Source organism: Tamandua tetradactyla, chromosome 6 (assembly GCF_023851605.1).
Source record: "Tamandua tetradactyla isolate mTamTet1 chromosome 6, mTamTet1.pri, whole genome shotgun sequence".
Classification (NCBI taxonomy): domain Eukaryota; kingdom Metazoa; phylum Chordata; class Mammalia; order Pilosa; family Myrmecophagidae; genus Tamandua; species Tamandua tetradactyla.
In genome coordinates this window covers 134,722,457-134,749,734 of record NC_135332.1, presented here as the reverse complement: position 1 = coordinate 134,749,734, position 27,278 = coordinate 134,722,457, and the positions used below count along the sequence as shown (strand labels likewise).

Sequence of the window (27,278 nt, the reverse complement as noted above, 5' to 3'; positions counted from 1 at the left end):
ATGGCATTCTGTATGAATATTTGTTCATCTATAAAACACATTCTGTAATGAGGCCCCACAAGTACCAGTTAAGAACACTATGGAGGGCACTGACTATAATGGCTCTTATCTTGGTATCAATAATGAAAGCACCTAATTTTTTTAAATATTTAAAGACTTACAAAAATAGTTTTTAAGAAAGACTTGAACAGAATGGCAGAAAAATCTAAAGTGTTTTTTTTTTTCATTTTTTTTTTCAATCTTTCTTTCTTTGAAATGAACACACCTATGCTGATAATCATTTACTTAGGGAAGACGGGCAATCCCAGTTCAACAAACTAATGGACTCTCCCAGAATGCTTTTAAAAATTAAATAGTATAAAATGTATAAATTTATAAAAGAAATAAAGTATATTGGAATATCTTAGTCTAGGTTAATAGACCCTGAATGTTCTGTGGATGTACATTAAGAAACTAATCTTGTGTAATCTCTCTTTAAAGGTTTTAATCAAGGGTGCATTCAAATCAAGGGAGTTTCAAGAAGACATGTTAGAAGGCATCTTGACAGGGGAAACAAATTTAGACAATCATGGAGTTGGGCAGGTGATGGGAACATCAGCAGGAAGGGCAGGTCAGTGCAGATGTGAGGGGTGGGAACCGTGTCTAAGTGCAAAGGGCATGCTCTGTCTGAGGGAGGCACCCCCTATGAAGGTCCAGCAGAGTTATGCTATATGGGAATGTGAGTCCCATATGGCCATGTCTCCTCGTTTTTCAAGAGAAGCCAAGCATCTGGATTTTATATGAAATATCTATATTTGTTCATGTTGGCTGAAAAATATATTATCGCTGTTTGGGAAAAAGGAAACATCCTTTACTAGAGTTGACTGGAGGGCTGCAAATTAGTAACTTTAGGAAAGTAGGAGGAGTTGGAAGAAATTATTCATGTTTTTAAATGTATCTTTTACTACCAGCATACTTATTAAGTTTATTATGAAAACATAAATACTCATTTAAATGTAACTCCTTCCTAAGGTAGCAGCATGATGAAATAGAAAAATCACAGGCTTTAGGAGCAAAACTGTTTTTCATTCTTCCAAAAACAATTTATCTGAAAACCCGAAAACCTACTTTAATGTTACAGGAAATGCAACATTTGCTAGAAATATAAATATCAAGACATAGTCTTTGTTTCTAGATCGTACAGACTAGTATGGAGAGAGCTGTACCAAAGAATTAATTATATAACATGATGTGTTAAGATCTATCATAAAGATATGTAAAAATTTTGAAAGGAATAGGAGGGAAGGAAACGGGGAAGTCTCCAGGAGAGTTGGGAAGCATTCTCAGATGAGAGAGCTCCTTGAGTAGAACTTTGTATCAAAGGCCTGGGTTATTAATGATCTAACAAGCTATGCTGAAAAATTGGAATTTTATCCTGGAGGAAATAAGGGTTGCCAAAGATTTCTGGAGAAGGAAGCAAAATGCTCAGATTTCTATGATCATTCTGGCTCCAGAATGAAATATGTCCTACAGGCGGACACAGAGGAGAGGATGAAGACCCACACGATGATATTGGTTGGACAGTGTGCTAGGTCACAGACGGTACGAAGCAGGACTATTTGGTTGGAAAGATACTTGGGGCTAGAAACCACAGAACTTAGTGACTCTGTTGGTGAAAGTGGGCAGAGTGGCAAAAGAGAAGGAACTGTAGAGAGTGACTCTCAGGACTTTCTCTGATAGGTAAGTCTAGTGTAAAGCTGAAAGTGTAGTCTCTGAAGCCAAATTACTTGAGTTCAAATCCAACCTCTTCTACTCATTTGCTGTATGATTTTGGGCAAGTTATTTATCCTCTCTGAGCTTTGTTTTTGGGCATACGTCAAGTGTTCTTAGAACAGTGTTTACATTTGGAACTAACAGTTATCATTAGTAATTACTGAGGCTTTGGTTAGGATGGTGTTACCATTTAGTTTTAGACAACTTTATAAATATTCCATTTGAAGTGCACTTAGAACATTCTAGTTGAATATGTGCACCTGGGACTGAAAAGAAAGTTTCATTAGTACAATGATGGTGAGTACATCCTTGTATACAGGTGAAATCTTCCATGGCACATTTGGAGGAGAAGTTCAGAGTTTGAGTATCTAGGACACAGGAATAGACAATTAAGAGACAAAATCTGCAGAAGCTCATAAGAAGAGAAGACAAGAAAGGTAGTAGGAGAAAAATAAAAGAATGGTTTTTAAAAACCAAGAGAAGAAAAGGTTTTAGAAAGTATGTTCAGCACAAAAAGTGCTAGAGGAGCCAAGTATGATACCTGAAAACCCCTATTATATTTAACAATTATGAAATTTTAATAAATAATTTAAAATACCTTCTTAGTATATAACATATAGAAAACATTCAGGTGTTGGTTTTTGTTACCCTTCTAATTTTTAAATGCATGTCTAGAGCTTGAAAAGAATGAAAAATAACTTCTGGTTTGAACCACATAAACCTTTCAAATAGTTGCTAAGTAGCTGAACAGCTGCCCCAAAAGTCAGTTTAAAAAAAAAAAGGTATTTGTTCCTATTGCTTGGGTCGTGATGCAAGAGCAAAAATTACGCCTTCTTTACTCTAATTGTCCTAAAGAAATAGAGCTGATAATGATTGCAAAATATTGCACACAAATAGAAGCTCAAGATATCTAAGTGCTTTGATTACTCTGTATCCTACTGTAGTTCTTGTGTCTATTTGTCTTTTGAGTTTAACAATTGCACAGATAAAACCTAAATGAAATAGTCATTTGAAGGAAAGAACATTCCTACCTTCCAAAGGACAATAGAACTTTGAAAATTCTGGTTATTTTGGCAGTGTGGAAGTATAAAGTACAAAATATTAAGTGTGTCAGCTTTGGAATCAAGTCCTGACTCTACCACCGACCAGGTATAACATCCAGGGAAAACTAGTCTTCTTTACCTCTATTTTCTTATATGTGAAATGGAGATGCACTGCTTCCTCTCAGGATTTTGCTAGGAGGGGTGAGGTGACGTATGGAAAGAGCTGAGCACTGTGGCCCTTACAACAAATTGTGGTTGATGGTGCATCACTTTTTAACTCTCCCTAGTAGGTAAGCATGAGAAAGTCAGAGAATTGTTTTGAAAGGAGTAGTTACTTTTAAAGGATTGGTCTTTTCACACTGCACCAAAAACCTTTAAGCTCTTTCTAGACGTAGCTTTGTCCTTTCCCTTCCAGGCCCTCTAAGAAGAACCAGGGCCAGATCCATAATTTCCCAAGACACAGAAACTGAGTAAGCTTGGTGCTTCTCATCAGTCAGGGCTGGCTGATGTATTCTTATAATCAATGAAACACATGACTCATAAAACAAAACCCCTCCAAATCTATGCCCAGATAAAAGCTACACAATTCGTACCAGACTGACACATAAACAATATAGTTAATGATGTATTACAGGCAACTCTATCATAACCTGATAGTGTCCAAAGATACAAAACATCAAAGTTCTTTAAAAATACCTAATCTTTGTCATTTTAACATGAAATTAAAGCAAACTAAGTTTAAAACATATGCTGAAACTAGCTGGTGAAGAAGCCCTTTTAAGTTCACCACTTAAGTTTTCCAAGTATTTGGTTGTATTTCATTTTGGATATAAAGTGAAATAAAATGATGGAAAAGTTTTGGTACTGGATGGTGGTGTTGGAAGCACAACATTGTGTGTGATTAACAGCGCTGAATTATATATGTGAATGTGGTTAAGACAGGAAATTATATGTTGTGTATATGGTACTAGAATGAAATTTTTAAAAAATCCATAGGACTTTATGACACAGTGAACCCTAAAGTAAACCGTGAAATATAGTTAATAGTACAATTATAAAAATTTCTTTTATTAATTGTAACAAATCTACCACATTGTGAGGTGGGAACTGTATTTTTATGCATGATTTTTCTGTAAACCTACAACTTCTTTAATAAAAATAAATAAAAACAAGGCTGAAAATGCCCTAACCTGTGATTTAGTTTGTATTTTTCTGACAGATTGCGATGCATTGCTATTTCCAAAACGGTCATTAAAGATGTACTACAAGACTATTCAGTTAAATGGAATACCACAAAGTATGATAGTATTATGGATGATAAAATAAACCCACCAGTGCAGATGTTCCTAATTATACTAAAAACACAAATACTTACGCAAACCAGTTGGTTCCAGCTACAGAATAATTCAATTAAACGAGGGCTTATAATTTAACAGTATGAATAATAGCTAAAGCCAGATAGGCAGTAAAACGGCAAAGAAATATAAAGCTACAGAGTCTATGCTAAGGAAACAGTTCTAAATTCTCAAGGGTGAGAAATCAATTCATTTCCTTACTACAGGCAGAATATTGTTACCTGAATTAGTCAAAACCTCTAGACTATGCCTTTAAGGAAACCACACACACACACACACACACACACACACACACTTACACACTCACACTGGTTAGCTAGCTTTCACCAAAAGAAACACCTCCCTAAATCCAGTATATTGAATACAATCCACTATGGGAAAGTTAAAATGAGACTCCTGACCAGGTTAAATTTCTTGTTGAGGAATAGATGCAGTAGGTAATGTGATTCAGAAGTAAATCAGCAAACACAGGAAAGCATAAACTCCAAGGACATATACGAGTCCCTTTGCAAAGAATGATTTTGGCAAAGAGCCTCCTTTATGTACAGAAAGCTCTGTCCTTGCTTACAGTGGTTCTCAAGGTTACAACAGGTAATTGTGCACTGCTAATTAGGTTTACAAATCATTGTGCTCAAGCCAAAAGATGTTTTATAAGGTTGACTCAATGAAAGAAAGAAACTCTTTCAGCAAGAACAATCAATAAAAACACATTCTTTCCCAATTACTGATCTTTTATAGTTTGAATTTTAACGTTACAAATATGCAATGTCATTCAAAAATTGTTCCAATGCTTAACGCCTATCAAAAAAAAAAAAAAAGAAGAACAGCAAAAACAAGAGAGAAAGACAATTAATTAGGAAAACTTTTGTACACAGGTATTCAATGTGCGGATTTCCACAAAGCTAATTAAATGTCCATTTCATTGCCTAAATTGTCCATCTTAGGTCACAAAATTCTTCCAGGAAAGCAAAGTGATATCTATTTTGCATAAAACAGGAAAATCAAATGCAGTACATTACCTTGTGTCACCTGTTGAACTGCCAGCATTATCCCAGACACAGTGTCCGGCAGCAAGTTTTCTTTCAGATTGTAATGCGGTGCCCATTCCAAAATCGGGACTCGCCTTCTACACCACTGCTTAATGTCCTCGCCATGTGGGGCATGCATCCTGCTCCAGAGCACGCTTTTCTTTTTCCTCCTTGCCCCTGTCATTTTTCAGATTCCCTCCTGTAGGATTAAACTTCTTTAGAAAAGAAAAACTGCTGCAGAACACCTTCTTTCAACGCCGGTCTCCAATTCTTCTGTGGCTTACAATGTCCCTGCTACCCAGAAAACAAATGAATAAAAGAGAGAAAGAACGATTAACAGAAGCACTTAAATATATGCAGCTGGGCTGTATGTCTGATCATGATCTTGCTAATTATTCTAGATAAAAAAAAGACAAGATTACAACCTTGAATTCTCATCTAAATGAAATGCAGAAACGGTTCCTGTGAGTGTGATATTTGCCTGATCAGGGAACACGAATGGGTTAAGTTAGATCTGCAGCTCCCTCCCTCCTCTGTAAGTCCCCTTATATCCACTGTAGTCTTAGGTTTTTGGCTCTAATCCCGATGGTTAATGAGGTAGTTCTGGGCGTGGGTTGGAGGTAGGCTGGGTTATATTAATGAGACCAGGAAGCACTCAGCTTGCCCAGTCTCTCCTTACAAGTTATGCAAAAACTCAAAATTGCCAGGGAGGTCTGCCCTGTTAATAAATTCAGAGAATCCAGGCTTAGTTTTTAGAGAAGTATGTTTATTCAACATATCAGAAGACTGCCGGTTCTACAAAATTCAGAAACAATGCAGGGCATTGCTAAATGTCCTTATCGTTCTAATCCCTGCTAAATAAAGTTTTCACTGAGACATAAAGATTCAAATAGCCCAACAGCCTGGTCTGGGAAAGAAGTAGTCAATTCTGATTTTTTTTTAAAATCCTGAAATTTTATCTCGTAGGCTAAGAAATTAATCTTCACAGTAAACAAACATGTGTGGGCAGGATTCCGTCTCTGAAATTGTTCATTTGGTTTTCTCTGACTGTTTCTCTGTCGTATAACCCATAATAATTTGTGCTATTATAACTGAAATTTATTGAGAAATAAAAGTATGATTCAAACTATTGTTTGAAGTGTCCTCAATTCTATTTTCGGTGGTACCCTCCTTTTACATAACTTTGAGGGGTACATTTTTATATTAGAACACATAGGCTGTCAAAGATTTTTGTTTTATTGTTATTCTCCTCCCCTTTGAAAAAAACAGCCTGCATTTATGAGCTGTGCCACTGGAATTAAACCCAAAACCAACTTAATAGCTAAAAAATGTGAAGCCAAGAAAAAGAATACCACATATATAGTTCACTGCAGCCCCCTTTAATGCCCATTTGTCCTGAGAGTAGAAATCAAATTTCTGGAAGCCTTTAGAATAACAAAATACTTGGATCCCTTGGCTATTTTTAAGTTCCCCTGGTGTACCTTTTCCCATGGTTTTAAAATTAAGATGAGTAACCACTCTCTCACTCTTCCAAAGATGACATCGCTGGTGTCCTATATGTGCAAAAGTACCACTTTTTAAATCCAGTGAATCCTAAATATTTATATGTAGATATAGATATACCAATTATATCTAGAGTAGAATTTGCTTCTTATTCTTCTGATCGTTCATGTTATGTAAAATTTACAAACTATCCAATAGTGAAGGATTGGGACCTTTATAGTTAGAACCTTGTTTAGAGCTTGAGCTGTAGCATTTTAACCCTATTCTCTTAAATAAGAAGGGGTCTCACCCAATAAATGTAAATCCAATTTTAACAGAGATGCTCTGTTGCTCTACTTTCACAAACAGAACTCTTAAACTTTTTTTATATACTCCATTCTCCACCCTATTTCTAATGATAAAGAGAAATTTGAAGGGTATATATAAAATGAGAATACATTACTTTCATAACCAAAATAAACACTAAAAATACTTTTTCAAAACATACGCAGGTCATAAATTTGTGATCTATACTGACAAATGAGAAAAATAATTGGAAGCATACCTGTAATCTCCAATCAAGAGACAGCTATAATTTCATAGTTTTAATCATTAAAAAAAATTTTCTATTAGATGTTAATAATAAAGAATTCATATGAACTGGATATTCAGAATTGAAGATGAATCTAGATGGAAGTACCTAAATCACATTAGTGGCAGGAATTGCTCGCAAACATTATATGACCAGGAGGGAAAAAAAATTAGTAAAATAGTTCTATAGTCCCTCAATCAAAAAATTCCTGAAAATTAGAATACATTTTTAAGAATCTTTAGTTTAAATCCATAATTCCAGCTCAGACTCTCTTTTTCTGCCAAAATCCAGTGCTAACACATTATTTAAAATGCACCAAAGTCTTACTCCAAAACATGGTATCACTCCTATTTATAATCAGCCTACCAAAAAATCTGTATGAAGAAATTCACACATATAAGATTATTAGAGTTATATAATCAACCCACAGAATCCAAGGAGGCTAAGTTTATTTATTTGAATGTTTTAATGACTTAAGTTAACTTTAAGATCAATACCATGTATCAACTATATATATGGAACATCTCTTCCCAAATTCCAGTAATACCTACACACACTCACACACAGTGAATTTCCTAACTACTCCTTCACACCTGGAGTAATAGAAATATTCTTCTTCCTAAAACATCATTTGACCACATCACTGACATATGAACTAACTGCCTGTATCAAATTTAAACCTATTAGTATAAGAAATACGGCCCTTCTCCAGCCCACTGACTAGCTTCCTAGTTATTTAATTCAGCAAGTCTTTATCCAATAACCACAATTTGCTAGACTATAAATGAGAAGCTACAGAAGAGTGAGAGGGGGAAAGATTTTTTCCTTTTTTCTGGGAGTTACCATTTAATGAAGGAAATGGGGGGGAAATGTATAACTACAATTTAAGAAAGAATGAGATAAATCGATTATCAAGTCATACAACAAGTGTTAGTGGAGCTCAAAGGAGAGAGATTTGCATTCCCATTGGGAATAAAAGCTTCCCACCCTCTCTAAACCCTCTGTTCCAGCAGTTAAATTCACTCACGTTCTACCACACATTACTTTGACTTCAGTCTATTTCTACCCTAATTTTCATAGTTACATGGTCTTTTTCTTCTTCTAAACACTTAGTCAATACTTACCTCTTCCATGAAACTTCCCTTGTCAGTCCCACTGTTCTGCTTATGCTTACGCTATACTCAACACCCCTAGCCTATTCAAGGGTATAGCGCTGTAGTCATTTCCCTGTATATTCATTTTCTTCCTTTAAATCTATTTCATGTGAGTGTATCTGGTCTGGCTCATGGCATTGAAAAATCACTTATGAATAGAAATTATTCACACAACTTGCTTTACTTCTTAGGATCTAGTAGAGACATCTTCAGACCTAGGTTCCACTCAATAAGTAGTAATATACAAATGTTTCTCTTCCTGATATTGACCAAGGATCATTCAACATATCTCAACTTGTTTCCCAGGCTATGCTGTTAACATTTTGAGAGAGAAAGACTTAGAGATGCTAGGAGGAAAAACAAGGAGAGCAAAGATGGTACACTTCTCCTGGGAAATTTTATCGTCACTTGCTCAATTTCTCCCCATTCTCTCAATAATCTTAGGAAAATTCTATCTTTATCAACACAGTTCCTTTTTCTTATATTATAGAATCCGGAGAATGGAGAGAGTAGAAACTAGACAGGAAATGCAGGATAATGGGGGAAATAGGAAGAGATATAAAAACCTCATGGACCAGTGATTCAGAGAGAGTTCTAGGAGGTTGGCCTGTGAGAACCTCTGGAGCAATTATGAAGCCTGAGGAAGCTGGGCCAGACTCAGGTAAGGCACATCTTTTGAGAAATGTATTGGTTGTATGACAATAATTGCACACCTTCAATAGTTTTTGAGAGACACTAGTAAAGATTGAATTTCTTCTTAAATTACTCTTGATTGTTGCATTGTTCTTCTTTGATCAGTGTAGAGACGGGGACACCTAAAGTACTGATGTGTATCCAGGCTACACTTGAAAATACAGATTCATAAACCTTGGAGAGTACTGACTCCAAGCCCATGCCAACTTCAGAAAGTAGATCTACAACAGAAGAGCCCATTGTTCAAACGGTCCCACTTGAGGGAGAAAGTAGAGGCTGAAACTAGAGCCATACACTGCTTATTATACCAGGTAAGTGGAATAAGCATCCATCCACACAAAGGGAACAATTCTTATTGAGTCATCTACCAAAGAAGATACCTTTTTCTAATTTGCCCCAAGTTTCATATAGGCTAGCAAAGCCTTTAATCCAACCACTGCTTTAATTTTCCAGTTACTAAAACTAAGAAGATTAGAAGCATAGCCCATTCCAATTTTCAAACATTCTAATTGTTGGAACATTTTTCCCAATTATTGAACCAAGATACACTACTTAAAATATTTACTCTTTAGTCTTTATCCTAACCCGTATGGCACATAACAGCACTTCAGCATCAGGCATAACTCATTTAGTGCCACACACACAAAAAAAATTGCTGATTTTCTGATGCTGTTAATGTGAGAAATACTACTACATTTAAATGCATGTGTACATATATGTCAATTACAGTCCAAAACAGTGCACTTATTGTTTTTCTCATGACAGGCCAACCAGCACAATAGAGTGAGGAAAATCCTATGCTCTCAGCCATTATTTCTAATCTGCCTTACCATGCTTTCTTTGAATTGATAGAACTTTCCAACTGCTTTCTTTACTCAACCTTGGCATCTTTCCTGTCAGTACTTTATATTTTGTGACTTATTCTGACCAGGTCAAAATTTCAAAATTTCAAAAAGAGATTTATCTCTGAAGAAGTAAAAAGTGCCTAGGGCAAAAAAAGCCATATATGTACATATTACAAAGATCCAAGGCATTTTGGAGGAAGTTATTTTTTAAATGAAGAAAATAAACAGTAAAAAAAAAACCACAGCAGTTAATTAAGGATCAGTGAAGGTCTTTCCTCATATCTTCTTTCTTACTAAAGATAATCAGTAAGTAAAATAAAGTATGTCTTGGGACATATCATGTCTCTTAAGAAGATCTGAAATTTTAAAACAGAAAATTATCTACTACAGTGGTATAAATTCACCTCCTTAAAGACTGCATGTGGTTCAGTAACTAGTACTTTGGTACTTTTATTTCCAGGGATATAAAGCCCGTGTGAAAGGAGCTAGCCAGGTATTTACTGGAAAACTGCAATTGCACTTCTCTCTTATGTTCTCATTTTCAAGCTGTCTGTCCTAAAGTCTTTCAATTATTCACCAAATCATATGGTTTCATCCTTTTACTTTAAACTATGGGTTTCTTACAAACAGCATTTAAGTTTTGGTTTTTTATCCAGTGTGACAATCTCTGCCTTATTTGGGGTATTTAGATCATTTTATACTTACTGGGATTAATGATTTGGTTTGGTTTAAATCTACCATTTTGCTATTCAGTTTTTTATTTATCCCAGCAGTTCTTTGCTTTTCCTTTAGCTTAACTTTTTTTTTTTTTAATGAGTCTTTTTGTATTATTCTATTTTCTCTCCTTTGTTGGATTATTCGTTGTAACTCTTATTTTAGTGATGGGCTCAGGATTTATGGTGTGCATCTTTAACTTATCAGAGTCTATCATCCAGTGATATCATACCACTTCACATCAAGTATAATGACTTTACAATTGTATACTTTTATTTCCCTTTGTGCTATTGTAGCCATCATTTTTATATTTACCTATGTAGTTACCACTTCCATCGCTCTTCAATTTTTCCTTGGGTAGTCCCAGATTTCCATATGGCATGATCCCCCTTCTGCCTTAAGGACTTCCTTTAACGATTAATTCTTCTACAGCAGGTCGTCTGGTGATGAATTTTTTTCAAGTTTTGTATACCTGAACGGTTTTTATTTTCCTTTCTTCTGAAACATATTTTCTTTGGGTGTAGAAGTTTAGGTTGAGAATTTGTTTTCCTGTTTCTTTTTAGTACTTCAAAGATGTGGCTCCTCTCTCTTCTAACTTGCATTGTTAGAAGAACAGATAAGAAATTTGTTTTCATGTTTATCACTGTTCTTCTATGCAGTCTGTCTTTTCTTCTCTAGATGCCTTTTAAGATGTTCTCCTTATCACTGGTTTTAAGCAATTTCATTATACTCTGTCATGATGTGGTATTGTTCATGTTTCTTGTGCTTGGTATTTGTTGACCTTCTTGAACTTGTGGATTTATAGTTATCAACACATTTGGAAAATCTTTAGCAATTATTTATTCAAATATTTTTTCTGTTCCATACCCTTTGAGGATTCCAGCTAAATATATATTAGATCATTTGAAGTTGTCCCACAGTTTGCTGATGCTTTGCTCATTGTTTCGTTCTTTTCTTTAATTTTTCATTTTGGGTAGTTTCTAATGTTATGCCTTCACATTCACTAATCATTTATTCTGCAATGTCTAATCTGCTGTTAATCTTAGCCAGTGTAACTTTTATCTCAGACATTGTAATTTTAAGTTTTTAAAATCTTTCATAGCTGGTGATTTTTACTGGATACCAGACACTATGAATTTTGTCTTTTCTTATCATTATTGAGCTTTTTATGGGATGTGGTTACAATACTTGGACACTGTGCTCTGTTTGGGTCTCACTTTTAAGCTTTGATAGGGGGATCAAAGTGACATTTATTTGTATTACTAAGGCTCTACCAAATACCCTGTGAATTATGAGATTTTTCCATCTGGCTCATAGAAACATGATCCATTCCCTACAGTGTGTGAGTTTGTAGGATTTCTCCTTCTAATAATTTCCCCAGCTTTTGGTAGTTTGCTCACACTCATGCCGATCTTTACTGAGCTGAGTATTCTACATGAGTCCATTTCTGGAGTTTTCTGTATGGGTAGCCCTCCTCTCTGGTACTCTGCCATACAAAATCTAGCTGCCTTGCCCTATCCAAGCTCCTAGCTCCTTCTCTTGAACTTAGGGAGGCTGACAGCATCCTCTTGGATTCTCTTCCACTCCTACACCATGGCCTGGGAACTTTCTCCTGGCAATAAGCTGGGAAAATCATAGGGCTCAGTTTGTTTGTTTCCAATTTCTCCAAGATCACTGTCCTTTTAGCCTGATGTCCAAAATCTTGACACTAGTGTCTCATGTATTTGGCCAGGTTTTTTATGTTTTAAGCAGGAGCATCAATCTAGTTCCTATTACTCCATCTTGGCTGGAAATGGAAAGTTAGCTGTTTTATAATATGACTTTCAAGCAATCCACCATTATGATCACCTTCTTCATCATTTGCAACAGTTTGTCAATTTTCCTTTTAGAATGTGATACCAAAACTTACAGGGCCTGGCTGTGGTTTTGTTTACCTGAACAGTTTTGTATACCTGAACTTAAAAAAAAATAAATTGTACCACACATTTAAATTCTAATTTTTTCCACATCTACCACTGCGAAATTATGCATTCTTCACCCTTAATATGTAGGATCTTTTAAAAAAATTTCACCCCAAGTTTGATAGTAAGCCCTATTAAATTCTCTTATGTTAAATATGGTCAATTGATTCACCATGTTAAAATCTTTTTGAATCTGATCTAGCCATCTCTAGTACTGTTATTAATGGTCTCAATTCCAACATACTAGCTATTTTTCAGAACATTGTTGTCCAAAATTTGATTAAGCATGCTGTGTAAATCCTTATTCAAATTGTTTATAAATAAGAAAACCATATATATAGACTGGATTCATGTCCTTCATATTGGAATTTACTCTTTTATAGGAATTATTTGAGAACAGTCAGTCAAATAAAACTTTTTCATTTTGACCACAAAAGTATTGTAAGAGCTCATATCAGACGTACTATTGAAATCAAATATGCTATGTCTGCAACAGCCATATAGCTTTTGAATATAGAATTCCTATCAAAAGAGATAAGTCTGTCTAACAGCTACTTTGGACTATCCCTCTGGATACACTATGCGCTTCTTGAAAGGATGATGATAGTAGAGGGAAACAATGTACTAGTTGGAACTATTGCATTACACAGAGGAAAAATGGCTAAAATATTCTATGTTGCCTATATTGTTCTTAGCGATCAAGCCAAAAAAGCAAATTTACCCAACATTATCACACGGCATTTGATGTATGAAGTTACACTTTTAGGAGAAATTCAAGACAAGTTTGGCTCTGTAGTATGAGTCATATTAAATCTTAAGTCTTAAAGTTGAAGTAGTACTTAAAGTCACCACAAAATAAAGAGGATTCAAGAGTATGGAGATCATTTCCAAAGGATTTCTGAGGGATAGTCGTTCAGCTTTTTATGCATGAAGTAGGGGGCTATTGAATATGCGAGGCTTCTGATTATGTTTAAGTTTCTCACTTACTTTTGACAAGAAGTGTTCTTGTCAAAAGACAACTATTGTGTATATGGAAACATGAGCAAGGTTACAACTGAATTGCTTTCATATATATGCATTAAAATGTGAAAAATTAAAACCCTAGTTCCGACTCATTCCCTTGTTCTTACTTTCTCAGAGAAGTTTCATGGTCTCGCATTATTCTTGTCAAGAATCAATAAAGCAGAAGACAGAACACTTTCACCTGACTATTTTTCTCCATTTTTCTAGTTACTAAATAGTCAAGTTTCTATAATAGAATGGAAAATTTTGTAAGATATAGGAAAGTTAATAAAAAAAGAAAAAATACTCCATAATCATACCATTGATAAAATTTTGGTATATTTGTTCAAGTTTTTTCTCTATTCAATGTGTTTCTTTACATAGTTGAGGCATTACCATACATATAACTTTTTATGTCACTGAACATTACATCATGCATCTTTATCACATCATCAAAAATTCTTAGAGAACATTATTTTTAATGACTGTGCAGTTATTCTTTCACAGGTGTACCAGAGTTTTACATACTCACTTTCCTAGGAGCAGACACTTTGATTGCTTCCAGTATTTTGCATTTTTACAAATAATACTTGGATAAACATCTATGAGCATAAATCTTTATCCAGATTTCTGATTATTTCCTTAGAAATTGAATTATTAGGGTGCAAATGGCAAAGAATCTTTACTAATCATGTCATTTTTATTGGCGAATTTTTTTCCCATGCTCCGACAAGGCTTTTCTGGGTCAGCATCTTTACATCAGTCCAGATCCATAACACACTCATCTTTTGAGTGATTTCACTGGGATGTTTTTCAATACAGTATTCACGTGTTGACTTACACAACAATTAACGATGTCTATTTTTCTGGATCAATTGACCTTCCAGTACAATTTTGGAGAACTAACACTTAAACTTTCCTGGGACCATGAAGCCATAAGATATACTTTTCTTTTGAGCTAGTTTTTAATTTCTGATTTACATCCCACAAGTGACAACTTAATTCAGACATGGGCTGCCACTAAAGCCTTGCTCCCAAAGGGCACAGAAAAATATCCAAAAGTTCTCAGCGCTCAAGCTCACAGTAGCATAAAAGTAATAGGAAAAGGAACAGTAAATAATTACATATTTATCATTTATTGGACTATGTAAACAAGTTCTCAAAATATTTTATAGTTGATGGAAATTTCAAATTTTAGGGAAGTTTTAGGCTTTCTATATACTACTTCTTTCTTCAAGTCCCACTAATTTGTGTCATAACAAATTCACTCTAGAAGTTTCAAGGTTTACGTTGCTAATAGATTGCAGTGATATTTTGTATTATATTCACTATTATTGACTGTTGAAAACACACGAACCAGAGCAGATAAACCAACCCCTAAGAACCACTCATTTTAATTCATATCAAGAGGAGCATAACAGAAAAATACATATTTGAAGTGGTATACTATGGAACCAGACAACCAACCAGCCATCGGCAAGTAAAGCTGAAATCTGTTGCCAACTTTTCAAGGTCCTTGAGGGGAGGATTTAGATAAGTGGAGTAGCAAGGACAATGCCTGGTACAGGGGAGAGGCACTGATAAATGTTAGTTGTTAATTCTCATAAATTTCTTTCTAAAATGATTTGAATAATGTTTATCAGTCTTTCAACAGTTTTGAACTTAGTTTTTACTATATCTACATTAAAAGCATAAAGAAAACACCATATATGTCTTACTCCCCATAATTATTCAATTGGCATTAAATGTTTTCTTCACATTCTTCACAAAATCTTATCCCATTGGTAACATTGCAGGCCTATCTACTTAGCCCCTGAATTGAGCTCTTTTGGTCTGTCTCACTTGAACTGCCAATTCTAATTTGGACTAAAACACTTCTTATCCTCCAATCGCGATCATGTCCCCTGTTCAGTTTGGACATCTGCATGCCAACCCCAGTCTTCTTTCTCAGGCTCTGAACCTCGTTATGTCCTCAAGGTGGTTCTGAAATCCCTAAACGTTGGACTTGGATTTATCTTCTGGTATTTATCTTCTACTTTCTGAATATGGGTAAGAAAAATATCCATATCCTGTGTCAGTTGAGATGATTAGTTTTTCACTGAAACATCAAAATGTGAAGTTGAGAAGAATTCTAAAGCAGGGCTCCCATGATCTTGCAGAGATCTATTACTGATGCCTGCCATGGGCATTGAGAATGACTGCACAGAGTGTAAATTTACCATTATTGTTCTAGGAATTCTTAATCTAAGGGAGATAGCTTATGAAAGCTAGCAGAAATAGTTTCTCATGTTTTTCCTTATAAATCACTTTTAACAAATTGACTTTGGATCTCAAGCCAATCTACAAAAACAAAGTTCACTGTACTTAGAAACTTAAAACTGGTGCCAAAGTAATAAGTAATGAATACACTTGGCAGAACATAGTATTTATGTCTATCAATTCTTTTAGGTATCCATAGAGAAGGAATTATTTTTGGTGGGCAGTCTAACCTGTACATAAAAGAAAATCTCTACCTAATTAAATATATACTTCCCAAATCTCCTATCCTATTAACATTCTTATTATGTGAAGTCATGGTTTTAATGGACCACTTTTTAAATTATGTAGGCTGCAGACACTTCTGCCCACCCCAGCCCTGTCAGCCTGCTGTGTTCTTCAGCATCGCTGTTGATGGCAAGCCCCCGGGCCACGTCTCCTTCAAGCTGTTTGCAGACAAAGTTCCAAAGACAGCAGGAAATTTTTGTGCTCTGAGCACTGAAGAGAAAGGATTTGGCTATAAGGATTCCTGCTTTAACAGAATTATTCCAGGATATACGTGCCAGGGTGGTGATATACAGGCAATTGTGGCAAGCCCTTTTACTGGGAGAAGTTTGATGATGAGAGTTCATCCTATCATCCTGAAGCATACGGGTCCTGGCATCTTGTCTATGGCCAATGCTGGACCCAACACAAACCAGTCTTTTATCTGCTCTACTAAGCCTGAGTGACTAGGGGCAAGCAGGTGGTCTTTGGCTAGACCACCTTTTCATGACTATGAAAGAGGTCATGGAGCACTTTGGGTCCAGGAAGGCAAGACCAGCAAGAAGCAATTTCCCAGCATGAAGACCCACCTCAGGTTTAGAGTAAGAAAAAAATTTATATCCCACCTCTATTCTCATGGGCCAGAATATCACTATCAAATATCAACCAGTTGACAGAATTTACCAACTTATCCATAAATCCAAAACAAATAAAGAATTCCACAACAAGAATATACCTTCTATTGCTCTAAATGATAGGATAACCATCAGTTAAGCAGATTGATCTAATCCTAAACTCTTTTGAGGAATCCTTTCTTTTATTGTTAAAGTGATCAGATTGAAAATCAAAAGGAATGGATAGATACAAGAATGTTGTAGAAGTAGAGGCCACATAATAAAGCAAAAAAATTGGGGGCCAAAAGATGTCAAAAGGATGTTTTCATGAGACTGGGTGTATACAAGGAGGGGAATTAAAAGAGAGCCTATTTCACAGTGGAAGCTGGTAACTTCAGTTGTGAACTTACAGAGCCTAAGTCCTGGCTGAATAGCAACCAGTTAAGAAAGTAACTGGAAATATTCACCTGGGGCTCACTGGAAAGTTGAAGATAGAGATGGAGATTGGGAACCTCAAAAGCTACCACAAGAAGGTGATAGTTACCCCACAAGAAATAATAGAGAGTGATTAAAATAAGTGATTAGAGATGAGACAGTGTCAAATACAGAGAAGAAAAGAAAGAACACAAAAGAAAAAATGAAAGTTAGCAATTAGAAAGTCATTAGGTGAACTATAGGGGGAAAAGTTTCAGTATAGTTGTGGAGGCAGAAACCAATTTGTAATGGGTTGGAGAATGAATGGGTGATAAGAAAATAGGGACTTCAAGCTAAGAGATTATTCTTTCAGGAAATAGAACCAAACAGGATGCAAAGGAAGCTTGAGGCTTGTTGAGATAGAAATTGCTCATTACTTTTATAGATGAGAAAAGGCCATGGTAGAGAGAAGAAAGAGTGAAAATGAGACAAGCATGATGATACTAGATGGAGCAAGTCTGGAAGGAGGCAGGAAGCAAGAGCACAGATCACAGGATCAGCCTTAAAAAGGACAAGCATATTCTTCACACTGGAGTGGTGGGAAAGGTAGAGGGAAGAGAAACAGTCTGAGATAGAGAGGAGAGAAATTGAGTGAGTTTTGGTCAAGTTATCCAAATGAGCTAGAACAATGGTTAAAGTAAGGTTGACAGATTTAGCAAATAAAAATACAGGGTGTGGGCCATGGTGGCGCAGTGGCAGAGTTCTCGCCTGCCATGCCGGAGACCCGAATTCGATTCCTGGTGCCTGCTCATGTAAAAAAAAGAAAGAAAGAAATAACAGGGCGCCTAGTTAAGTTTGCATTTTAGATAAGCAATAGGTAATTTTTAAAATATAGCTATGTCCCATGTGACATTCAGAACATACTTAAGAAAAAAAAAACATTCATTATTAATTCTGTAATTTAAATTTCTCATGGGGCATAGTTATACTCAGAAATTATTCTTTATCAGAAAAACAAATTTAATTGGACATCCTGTATTTTATCTAGCAACCCTAAGTTAAGGTCATTTGCTGATAACGAAAATGTTAGTTGTTATATCAAATAAGCCCAGAGTTCTAACATAAATAGGAGTTCCCAAAGGCATATTAAAAAAGCAATGGAAAGGAAACTGTGTTTTGTTTAAGTCCACACCACTATTATTTCTTGGTCCCTCTTGCTTTGGTATAATGAACTGGATTGAAAATATCATTGCATATAGTTCAGGTCGGGGCCTAGCACTTACCTTACTAAATGTCCCTGAAGGGGGCTGTGTAGCTGTCACATAGATTTTGAAATCCAGTTCTGCTTCTTCTCGTAGCTTTCCTTAGTAAATTTGGTTGATGGAAGGATTAAATGAAATAATTTACTTAAAGCACTGAGTGCAAAAGTGGTCACAGAGTGAGTGGTCAATGAGCATTAGCACCGATGTGGGGGCAGATGGTGATAGGAGTAGCAGGAGAAGGCAAGGGAGAAGGGTCTGTTTCATTCCAAGCACGTATAAATTTTATATCTAATAGTATTACAAGAACTATTTGTAATAATATTAACAATCAATATTAGTCCGATTTCAATCTGGTAAGTCATACTTTCCTATTCGAACTATCCAACAATTTTGCTTCGTGTTTGACTTTCAGGTGGTTAGTGGAGCGTCCTGTGCTAAATCTGTGAAGCAACAGTGTCATCTAGTGGTTGTCAAGCTAATACCGAGCAACTGAGAACACCTGGATAAAGGTGGCTAGGGATTTGTGTCTGCACAGAAGTTACTGAATTTATATCGGGGACGAATATTGCTGGGCAGTAATAATCTTCATGGCATATTGCATAACTCATCTAATTCTGCCTCAGAATGATGCATGCCCCATCCTCATGTGGATATTAGGTATCTGCTGCCCTCATGCAACCTTCACCTGATGGTCAAAGAAACAAACTCCTGCTGCCCAGGAGGTTCTAATTATAAAGTCACCTAAATGGAGTCTGGACTTTTCATAACTTCTATTTCTATTATTCCCTGAAAACCTTGGCTAAAAAGGAAGGGGGATATATGGAGAGCTAGAAATAGGAAGCTTAAGGTTTACTCAACCACCAGCTTCAGTTTTGGATTGTTCTTGTTTTTTTTTGTTTTGTTTTTTTCTATTTAGGCTAGAAGTTTCCATTTTCTTTCTTATGCAGTCCACGGGATCTATGCTTTTATTTGGAAAAGGAAAGGAGTATTTATTTCCCCAAACCCAAATTAAGACATAAATATCATTACAAATGTTGTTCCTGTATTAAATGGGGACCAGTGTCTACTCCAGAAATGGTATGCAGCTTCTGTCCTAAGAGCCCTGCAAAGAGGTGAGAGATTTATTAGCTCATAAGGTTACAGAGGTAAGTAAAATTTTCAAAAAGTAATGAATAGTGCAGTATACCTTCACTTCCAGGAATGTCAAGAGAAATTAAGTTGGAAATCCAAAGTAGACTTTAGGGGAGATGTTACCTATTTCACCCTATTTAATCAGTGTCTTATATGAGAATTTCGTAGATGTCCCAAACCAGAGTTCCATGACCCAGTGGTTAGCAGATAGTTAAATTAAGTAAACTTGGCATTTAAACTATGATACATCAACTCAAATATAGCTTGGGAGTTATTAATCAATGACTACTAGAAGTATTTCCTGAGTTTGTTTGTGAGAAACCTATATTTTAAACAGCAGTTAGGAATCAGTCCTTTTAAAGAACCAGTCTTTTTAAAGATATATTTTAGAAATCCCCAGACAATTATCCTCAATTACCAAAATCTTTCTGTGGCTCCCAGACCTTTCACAGTTATTTCCTTCCCCAGACTTCCCTCCACCCAAACCTTTCATAAATATTTCATGCTGACATTGTTTCACAATGTTTCCAGACTGGTGGGAACTCTGGTTTTCTCTTTTTCTCCCGATAGGAATGGATATGATATGAACATGGATATGGATAATTCATTAGAAAGTACATACCAAAGTCCTTAAAGCCAGTCTTAAACGTTCGTGAGGATTCGTCTTTTGTAATATTTCTTTCTGGTTACTGTGGTTGCTCTTTTTCCTCTTGATATTTACTTGTAGGACTTAGGGACTAGGCTTTCAATGCCAGATGTAGGCCCCCTAGACCCAGTTCTAGCCTGCTGAAATCCCAGTTACACCCACAGAGCCAGAGCATTTAATCCCCTAAGAAGTACCACCTCCTGCACACCTGGGAAACTGGCTCAGTGATTCACGGCGTATCTATTTGCAGATCATCAACGATTGCTCTTGGAAGAGAGGATGAACTTGAACAAGCAGGAGACAAGATACAATTCCCCTGATCAAACATCTGTAAGTCAAAGGCAGAAAAGGATGATACGCTTTTCTTCGACTGCACTGCTTACCCGAATATGTCTGAGAAAATCAAGTAGGAATACAATGACCACTTGGAAATAATAACATGCCCGTTTATTGAAGAGGAAAATTGTTTTCAATAACAATGATTTTCCATTTAAAGAGAATATACAGTTCTTACTAGGGTTTAAGAGCATCAAGTACTTCAATGTTAGTTTCTTAATTTCCCCCAGCAGAATCAAGAAAAGACCAGGTATTTTCCAACACTGAATAAAAGGCAAAGACAGGTACTCTCCAATGCCAGGTCTTTCTGCACCTTTTTCATAAACAATAACAGAGAACCACCCAATATTTTCCCTTAGATATTTGACACAGCACATCCATGAAAAAGCATTATGTTATTAAATATAAAATTGTTCACTATTTTTGCAAACAATCCATGCAAGAACAATTATTGATAGAAAGAGAGAGAGAGAGAGGGATAGATGTATTTTTAACTGCGTTAGCAGTTGCTTAATGGTAATCAATCTGCTCTACTCCTTAAAAGACTTAGAAGAGGTTCTTAATTCATAAACCAATTAATGAAGCTTTGGGGGGACCACCCTGAAAATTTATGGGTTTAACTCATTTGAGCAAGAATTTAAAAGAAAAGATTGTTATATGACCAATAGATGCAACCAAAACTAATTAAGTTATAGAGCTAGCGAGCTCCAACTACATTCCCAGCCAACATCCCACACCCAAAGGGATGGTGGTCACGCTTTGAAGAGCAAGAAACAAAAGCACATACCAAAACTTTTGGAGAATTGATGGTTACGATAGTTGAAAAGAAAGTAAGTTAAGTTAAATATGAAAATAAATTCCAGATTCACAGCAAACCAGAATTCAATCCATTCTTCTTATTGTCTCAGTCTGCTACATCTGCCATCTGATCTACTTGGAATAAGCAGACGTTTCTAAAAATCTCAAATTTAGAGCATCATCCTTAACCATGGAGGTGTAGAAAAGAGATACAGGGCACAGTGAAAGAGGGCCTCAGAGCTGTTCTTAGACTGAAGGCAGTAACCAGATATAAGCTTCTAAAGAATAGCACTTATGTTTCATTGCGGAGGTTAAAAAGACTTGTGGTAGAACTTTCCTTCTCTGGAGAACTCTATGGGCTGGGTTAGGCACGTTTTATTTTAAACATACTGAACTAAACAGGGAGCCAAGAGTTCAGGCTTTGCCACAGACACGCTGTGTCATTTTGGACAAGTCGCTTCACCTTTTCAAATTTCAGGAACATAATTTGTCTGAAAAGTGAGGGAGTCGTGTAACATGCTCCCTTACACATTTTCTAAGGGGGAAGGAAGTTGCCTATTTTGAAGACGTCTTCTCAATGCTTATCCTCTTCACAATTCATCTCCTCACATTTCTTTTTCTCCCCATCTGGGATCATCATGTTTTACATTGTTTTTAGGGTCAACCTAAGTCTTACTTAGACCAAAATAGGCTTTCCTCCTGCTTGAGGGTTTCTTCTTTATCAGAGTCCCAAAAGGTATCAATAAAAGCAAAATTTAAATGCAATCAAGATTGTGCAAGCATCTCGCAAACCAAGAGCATTTCTCCACTAACTTGGAAATATTTCCAACATACTTCAGTTCTTCCAATGAACATTCTGCAGGATTCTTGACTAGAATTGGCAAACCTTAATTTGTCAGTAACCATCAACTTTCAGAAATGCATAGCCTTTCTTGGAATCACAGGTCTAGAAACAAACAGCCCCCAGAGATCACATGTTCAATCATTTGTAGTCTCAATTTTTTTTTCCTAGAAAAATCAACATTTTGTTTAAATTGTGTCTTCACAGAAGTATGTTATTAGTCTGCTGGGCATAGGCCATGCCTGATTCTTTTAAACAATACTTAGAACCCTGTGAATGTTCTGTCAACGGGTACTAGCACCACGGAATTGGCCAATTTAGGATGTCTGGCAACATCTTCACTTGTTTTCCCCCCTCCCCGCCTTGTATTTACTCAAGCACCTGGCACTCTGATTACCCCAGGCTAAGCCTGCTATGATTTCCTTATATGTTTCTGAAATTCAGCAAGAAATGTTCAACCAGAAGCACTGATTATGGGGCATGTGTCTTAGAAAACCTATTTGTACAAAGCAAATAGAAATACCCTCAGAATTGCAACTGTGGGAAAGTACTTTTCTAGTAATAAATAATCCTTTTCCTGAGAAGACAAGTTTGTAATCTGTAGTAAAATGCCTGGGGTCCATTTCATGACAGAATCTCTCAGTTTCTCTGAATTTCTGAAAACATAACATATCATATTCACTGCCCTCTCTCCTACTTGGGATATGACTCTCAGGGATGTAAATTTCCCTGGAAACGTGTGACAGGACTCCAGGATGAGCCAGGACCCAGCATCATGTGACTGAGAATGCCTTCTTGAACGAAGGGAAAAGAGAGAAATGAGACAAAATAAAGTTTCAGTGGCTGAGAGATTTCAAACAGAGTCGAGAGGTTATCCTGGAGGTTATTCTTACGCGTTATATAGATATCCCTTTTAGTTTATGGTGTATTGGAGTGGCTAGAGGGAAGTACCTGAAACTATTGAGCTGTGTTTTGGTAGCCTTGATTCTTGAAGACGATCGTATAATGATATAACATTTACAATGTGACTGTGTGGTTGTGAAAGCTTCAGTTCTGGTTCTCCTTTTATCCAGGGTATGGACAGATGAATAAAGAAAATATGGATAAAAAGATAAACAAATAATATGGGGGACAAAGGGTAAAATAAATTGGGTTGATGGAAATATTAATGTCAATGAGACGGAGGCGTAAAGGTTTACAGTATGTATGAGTTTTTTCTCTTTTCTTTTTCTTTTTCTGGAGTGATGCTAATGTTCTAAAAAATTACAATGGTTATGAATACCCAACTATGTGATGATACTGTGAGCCATTGATTGTACACCATGTCTGAAATGTATGTGTGTAAAGATTTCTCAATAAAAATATTTAAAAAGAATCCTGGTTCATAATATATATTCACACATGAACAAAAAGATACATAACATATCGTGAACAGACTCAATTGGTTAGAAATAACCTTCAAAATTTTGTAGATTGAAAGAAGTTAATTGCATGAGTATTTCTATTAAGAAGGATGCATTCTGTTGATTGCACATATACTCTTAAAATTTATCCAGAGAAAAAATTAACTTCAGATAAAATTTTTTTTTCATGAATAATACCATTTGTGAGAGGATTCTTCAACTTGGAAATTTGGGGTAATTTTTGTTACATTCCACCACCAAAGTAATACAATTCACTAGGTAAAGATTACATTCACCTAATCTTCTAACAGATGATACAAAGCCTCAACTATTATGAGGAGGTTTTTATTAGATAAGAGCAAGTCCATGATAGTGAGGATACAGTTTCTCTGTTCTTCAATTTCTGCCTCACAATGGGAAAGAATCAAAACAAAGGAGGAAGACAACACATACAGGTACACACTCACACACAAACACCTGAGTCATACAGGACTTGTCTCTCGACTCAAAATCAGGTAACTGACGGTTCCGTCTTTTCCCTTACAGTTTTGGGATTTAAAATAATCTGCCCTAAGATGCAAATTGGAATGCCAGAGTCTTAATTCTTCAGAAAAAAAAGAAAAAAGAAAAAAAATGAAACACATTTTCATTGCAATCACAGTTAGACTTCATTAGGTGGTCGCTTGTAAACAGTGCTGCTTTTCACTTTTAAAGAAACTCCTACATGAGTCTTTTGCCCTCTTCCCTTTTAATACAGCCTTCTTCACATTTCTCTTGTATCTTTGCTATCTGAGATCGCAATGTGTAAACAAAATGGTTAAGTGTTTACTTGTTGGAATCCTCTCCAGGGCTACCCTAAAAGAGGACCAGCTCTATAGGAGAACAGCAGTGAAAGCATCACTTTGTTTCCTTGAAAACATAATCTTCATATGATGCAAGGAGATAAGTCATTTTTCCTCAGAAAATTGTATGCAGGACATTTCCACCAATGTCCAGTTAGTGTTCTTACTTTACATGTCTACAGGCAAACTCATTATTTTCCCCCAAATCCAGCCTCTCTTCCTGAATATCTCATCTTACTACATGGCACCAACATTCCTGCAGACACCCAAGACTGAAACCTCAGAGATATCAGTGTCTCCTGACATTTGACTTCTGACATCAATAAGTCCATTCTGTCTCTAAAATAAAGGTCTTCTGGATAGATCTCCCATTTTCCATTCCTAGTGCTATTATCTCAACTCCCATTCCATCCACTCATGTGGACAATTACTATGGACCCCGACCTGTCTTTTTCTCCCTTGCTTGCTTATTCTCCCTTAATTCATCATTTACTCTGTTGCCTAGACCTTTAATCATTCCCTATTCCTTAATATCTAATATATTAAAAGGATAAACTTCTTAAAATTCAAGGTCCAATTACATAGGCTAAACATTTACTATGGTGACAGGCTAAGTATGCTCCATGTATCAGTTTATTCAATCTTCATATTATTTATCCCATGGTGCCATAAGGAAACTAAGCCCCAGAGAGGGTCAGAACTTAGCTACAATCACATTGCCTGTAAGTAGAGGATCATGAGTGAAGTGTGCCATGCAACGAGTAAGAAAGAACAGTGCTCCAAACAGAGGGAATTGCATATGAAAAGCCCAAAGGTGGGAGTATCATGGAAACCCTGAAGCACTGAAAGGAAGATGATCTGAGAGTAGTGAGCTTAAGAAAAGAATGACAAGAAGTGAGATCAAGGAGGAGGTAAGAAAAGATCACCAGGAGCCTGTGAGGTAAGTTAAGGAGTTTGCACTTGGTCCAGAGCTGAACTCATAGCCATCAAATGTTTATAAGAATGCTTTGGTTCATAGCAGCTTATTCATAATAGACAAAAACTGGAAAAAGTCCAGGTGTCCATCAAAATTGAGAATATATGAACAAACTGTATTGCAGTTATATTGTGGAATACTATTCAGCAATAAAAAGGAATGAACTTCGTCCTATATGTAACAAAGTAGATGAATCTCAAAACATTATGCAGAGTGAAAGAAACCCTACAGAAAAGAATATAGTGTATAATTCCTTCCAAATGAAGTTCCAAAATTTATGGTGGGAGAAATAAAAAATCAGAACACTGCTTGTTTTGTGGGTAGGTGTGGCAGGAATTTACTGGGAAGTATGCTTGCCAGATAAAATATAGGATGCCCAGTCAAATTTGAGTTTCAGATAAACAGCAATAAAAACCTTAGTATAATTATGTCTCATCCACTATTTGAGACCCACTATACTAAAACCATATTCATTGTTTTACTGAAATTCACATTTACCTGGGCATCACCTTATTTTGCGTATGTGAAATAGCAGCTCTACAGGGGAGGAACATGAGAGAATTTTTGGGGGTGGTGGAATGATCCATACCTTAATAAGGGCTTGGGAATGTCTTTGCCAAGCTCATGCAAATTTGTACATGTAAATATGTGTAAACTTTACCCCAAACAGAAAAAAAGAGTTATAAACAACATAAACAATATCAAACTCTGGTTAGTGGTATGCACCCTGAAGTATGAGAAGGGAAAGGTATTGATGAACACAATTTACTTTGAAATGCATTAAAAATAAGAAGGATGGGGGTGCGAGGGTAGCTCAGTGGCAGACTGCTCACCTGCCATGTGAGAGGAGACCTGGGTTTGATTCTTGACCCATGCACTTCCCCAAACAAACACATGAACAAACAGACAAAATTCAACAAATGGTGCTGCAATAACAGAATACTCACATGGAAAAAGAATGAAATGCGACCCTACCATACAGCACACAGAAAAATGAATAAATAAATAAATAAGAAGGATCAATGGGTGAATACAGGGATGACTAGATATGTAATAAAGCAAGTATAGTAGAATGCGAACTGGTGGACCTAATTGGAAGGCACATGGGTGTTTCACTGTAAAACTCTCCAACTTTCCTGAATGTTTGAAAACTTTCTTTATGAAATGTTAGGGGAAAAAAATCCCTGCCATGCACTCACAGAGTTTACATTGTAGGGGAAGGAAACAGACAATAAATTAAATTAGTAAATAAATTATAGTGTGAAATAGATGTCGCAAAAGGGAAGGAATTTAGGGAATGCTGGGGGTGGAATTCGCAATTTTAAATAGGGTAGCAATGGAGGAACTGTCTGAAGAAGCCGACAGAGCCCTGCCAAACTGAGGGACGGACAATCCTAGCAGAGGAAATAGAGGTAAAACTGGGATTGAAGGGGATTGAACAGAGAAGGGTTTTCATTTTAAAATAATCCCTCTGGCCATTAAACTAGTTGCAGAAGGAAACTCTCTGAGACCTTGTGATCCTAAATTTAGATAATGTCTTCCCCTTATTAGCTGTCAATAAGTATTTATTGGATGAGCAGTGATGAACATGAAATGGAAATATTTCACTGGACCACAGATGTTTTGTTCCTTGAAGTACTTTTTTCAAACAATTATTATTCACTTTACTGAGGCATTTTAAGTGCAATTTTTTGTCCTCTATTTGCAGACTGAAAATAAAGCACATGTAACTTCTCATTTCCTCACTCACAACCAGGAAGAAACCAAAGACTTTGATGATAATTAAATTGATTTGAGGCTTTTCTAATTTAACTAAGAAAGTGGTGGCGGCTATTTGTACATCCAGTTTCCACAGCCTCCAATACAATTGCCAC

The 27,278-nt window shown here is 36.1% G+C and overlaps 2 protein-coding genes across 3 annotated transcripts in view; both read right to left on the bottom strand.

Annotated features, from left to right (window-relative positions):
- Positions 1-5,362, bottom strand: part of SLC26A7 (solute carrier family 26 member 7) — a 125,163-nt gene extending 119,801 nt beyond the window's left edge. For both annotated transcript variants that reach the window (XM_077167175.1, XM_077167176.1), the window contains exon 1: positions 5,170-5,362. In XM_077167175.1, coding sequence (XP_077023290.1) covers positions 5,170-5,362 — 193 coding nt within the window. The remainder of the gene's footprint in view (positions 1-5,169) is intronic.
- Positions 5,363-5,457: 95 nt separating this feature from the next.
- LRRC69 (leucine rich repeat containing 69) overlaps positions 5,458-27,278 on the bottom strand; it is a 154,332-nt gene continuing 132,511 nt past the window's right edge. The window contains exon 9 of the mRNA XM_077167180.1: positions 5,458-5,472. The gene's annotated coding sequence lies outside the window, so the exon portion shown is untranslated. The remainder of the gene's footprint in view (positions 5,473-27,278) is intronic.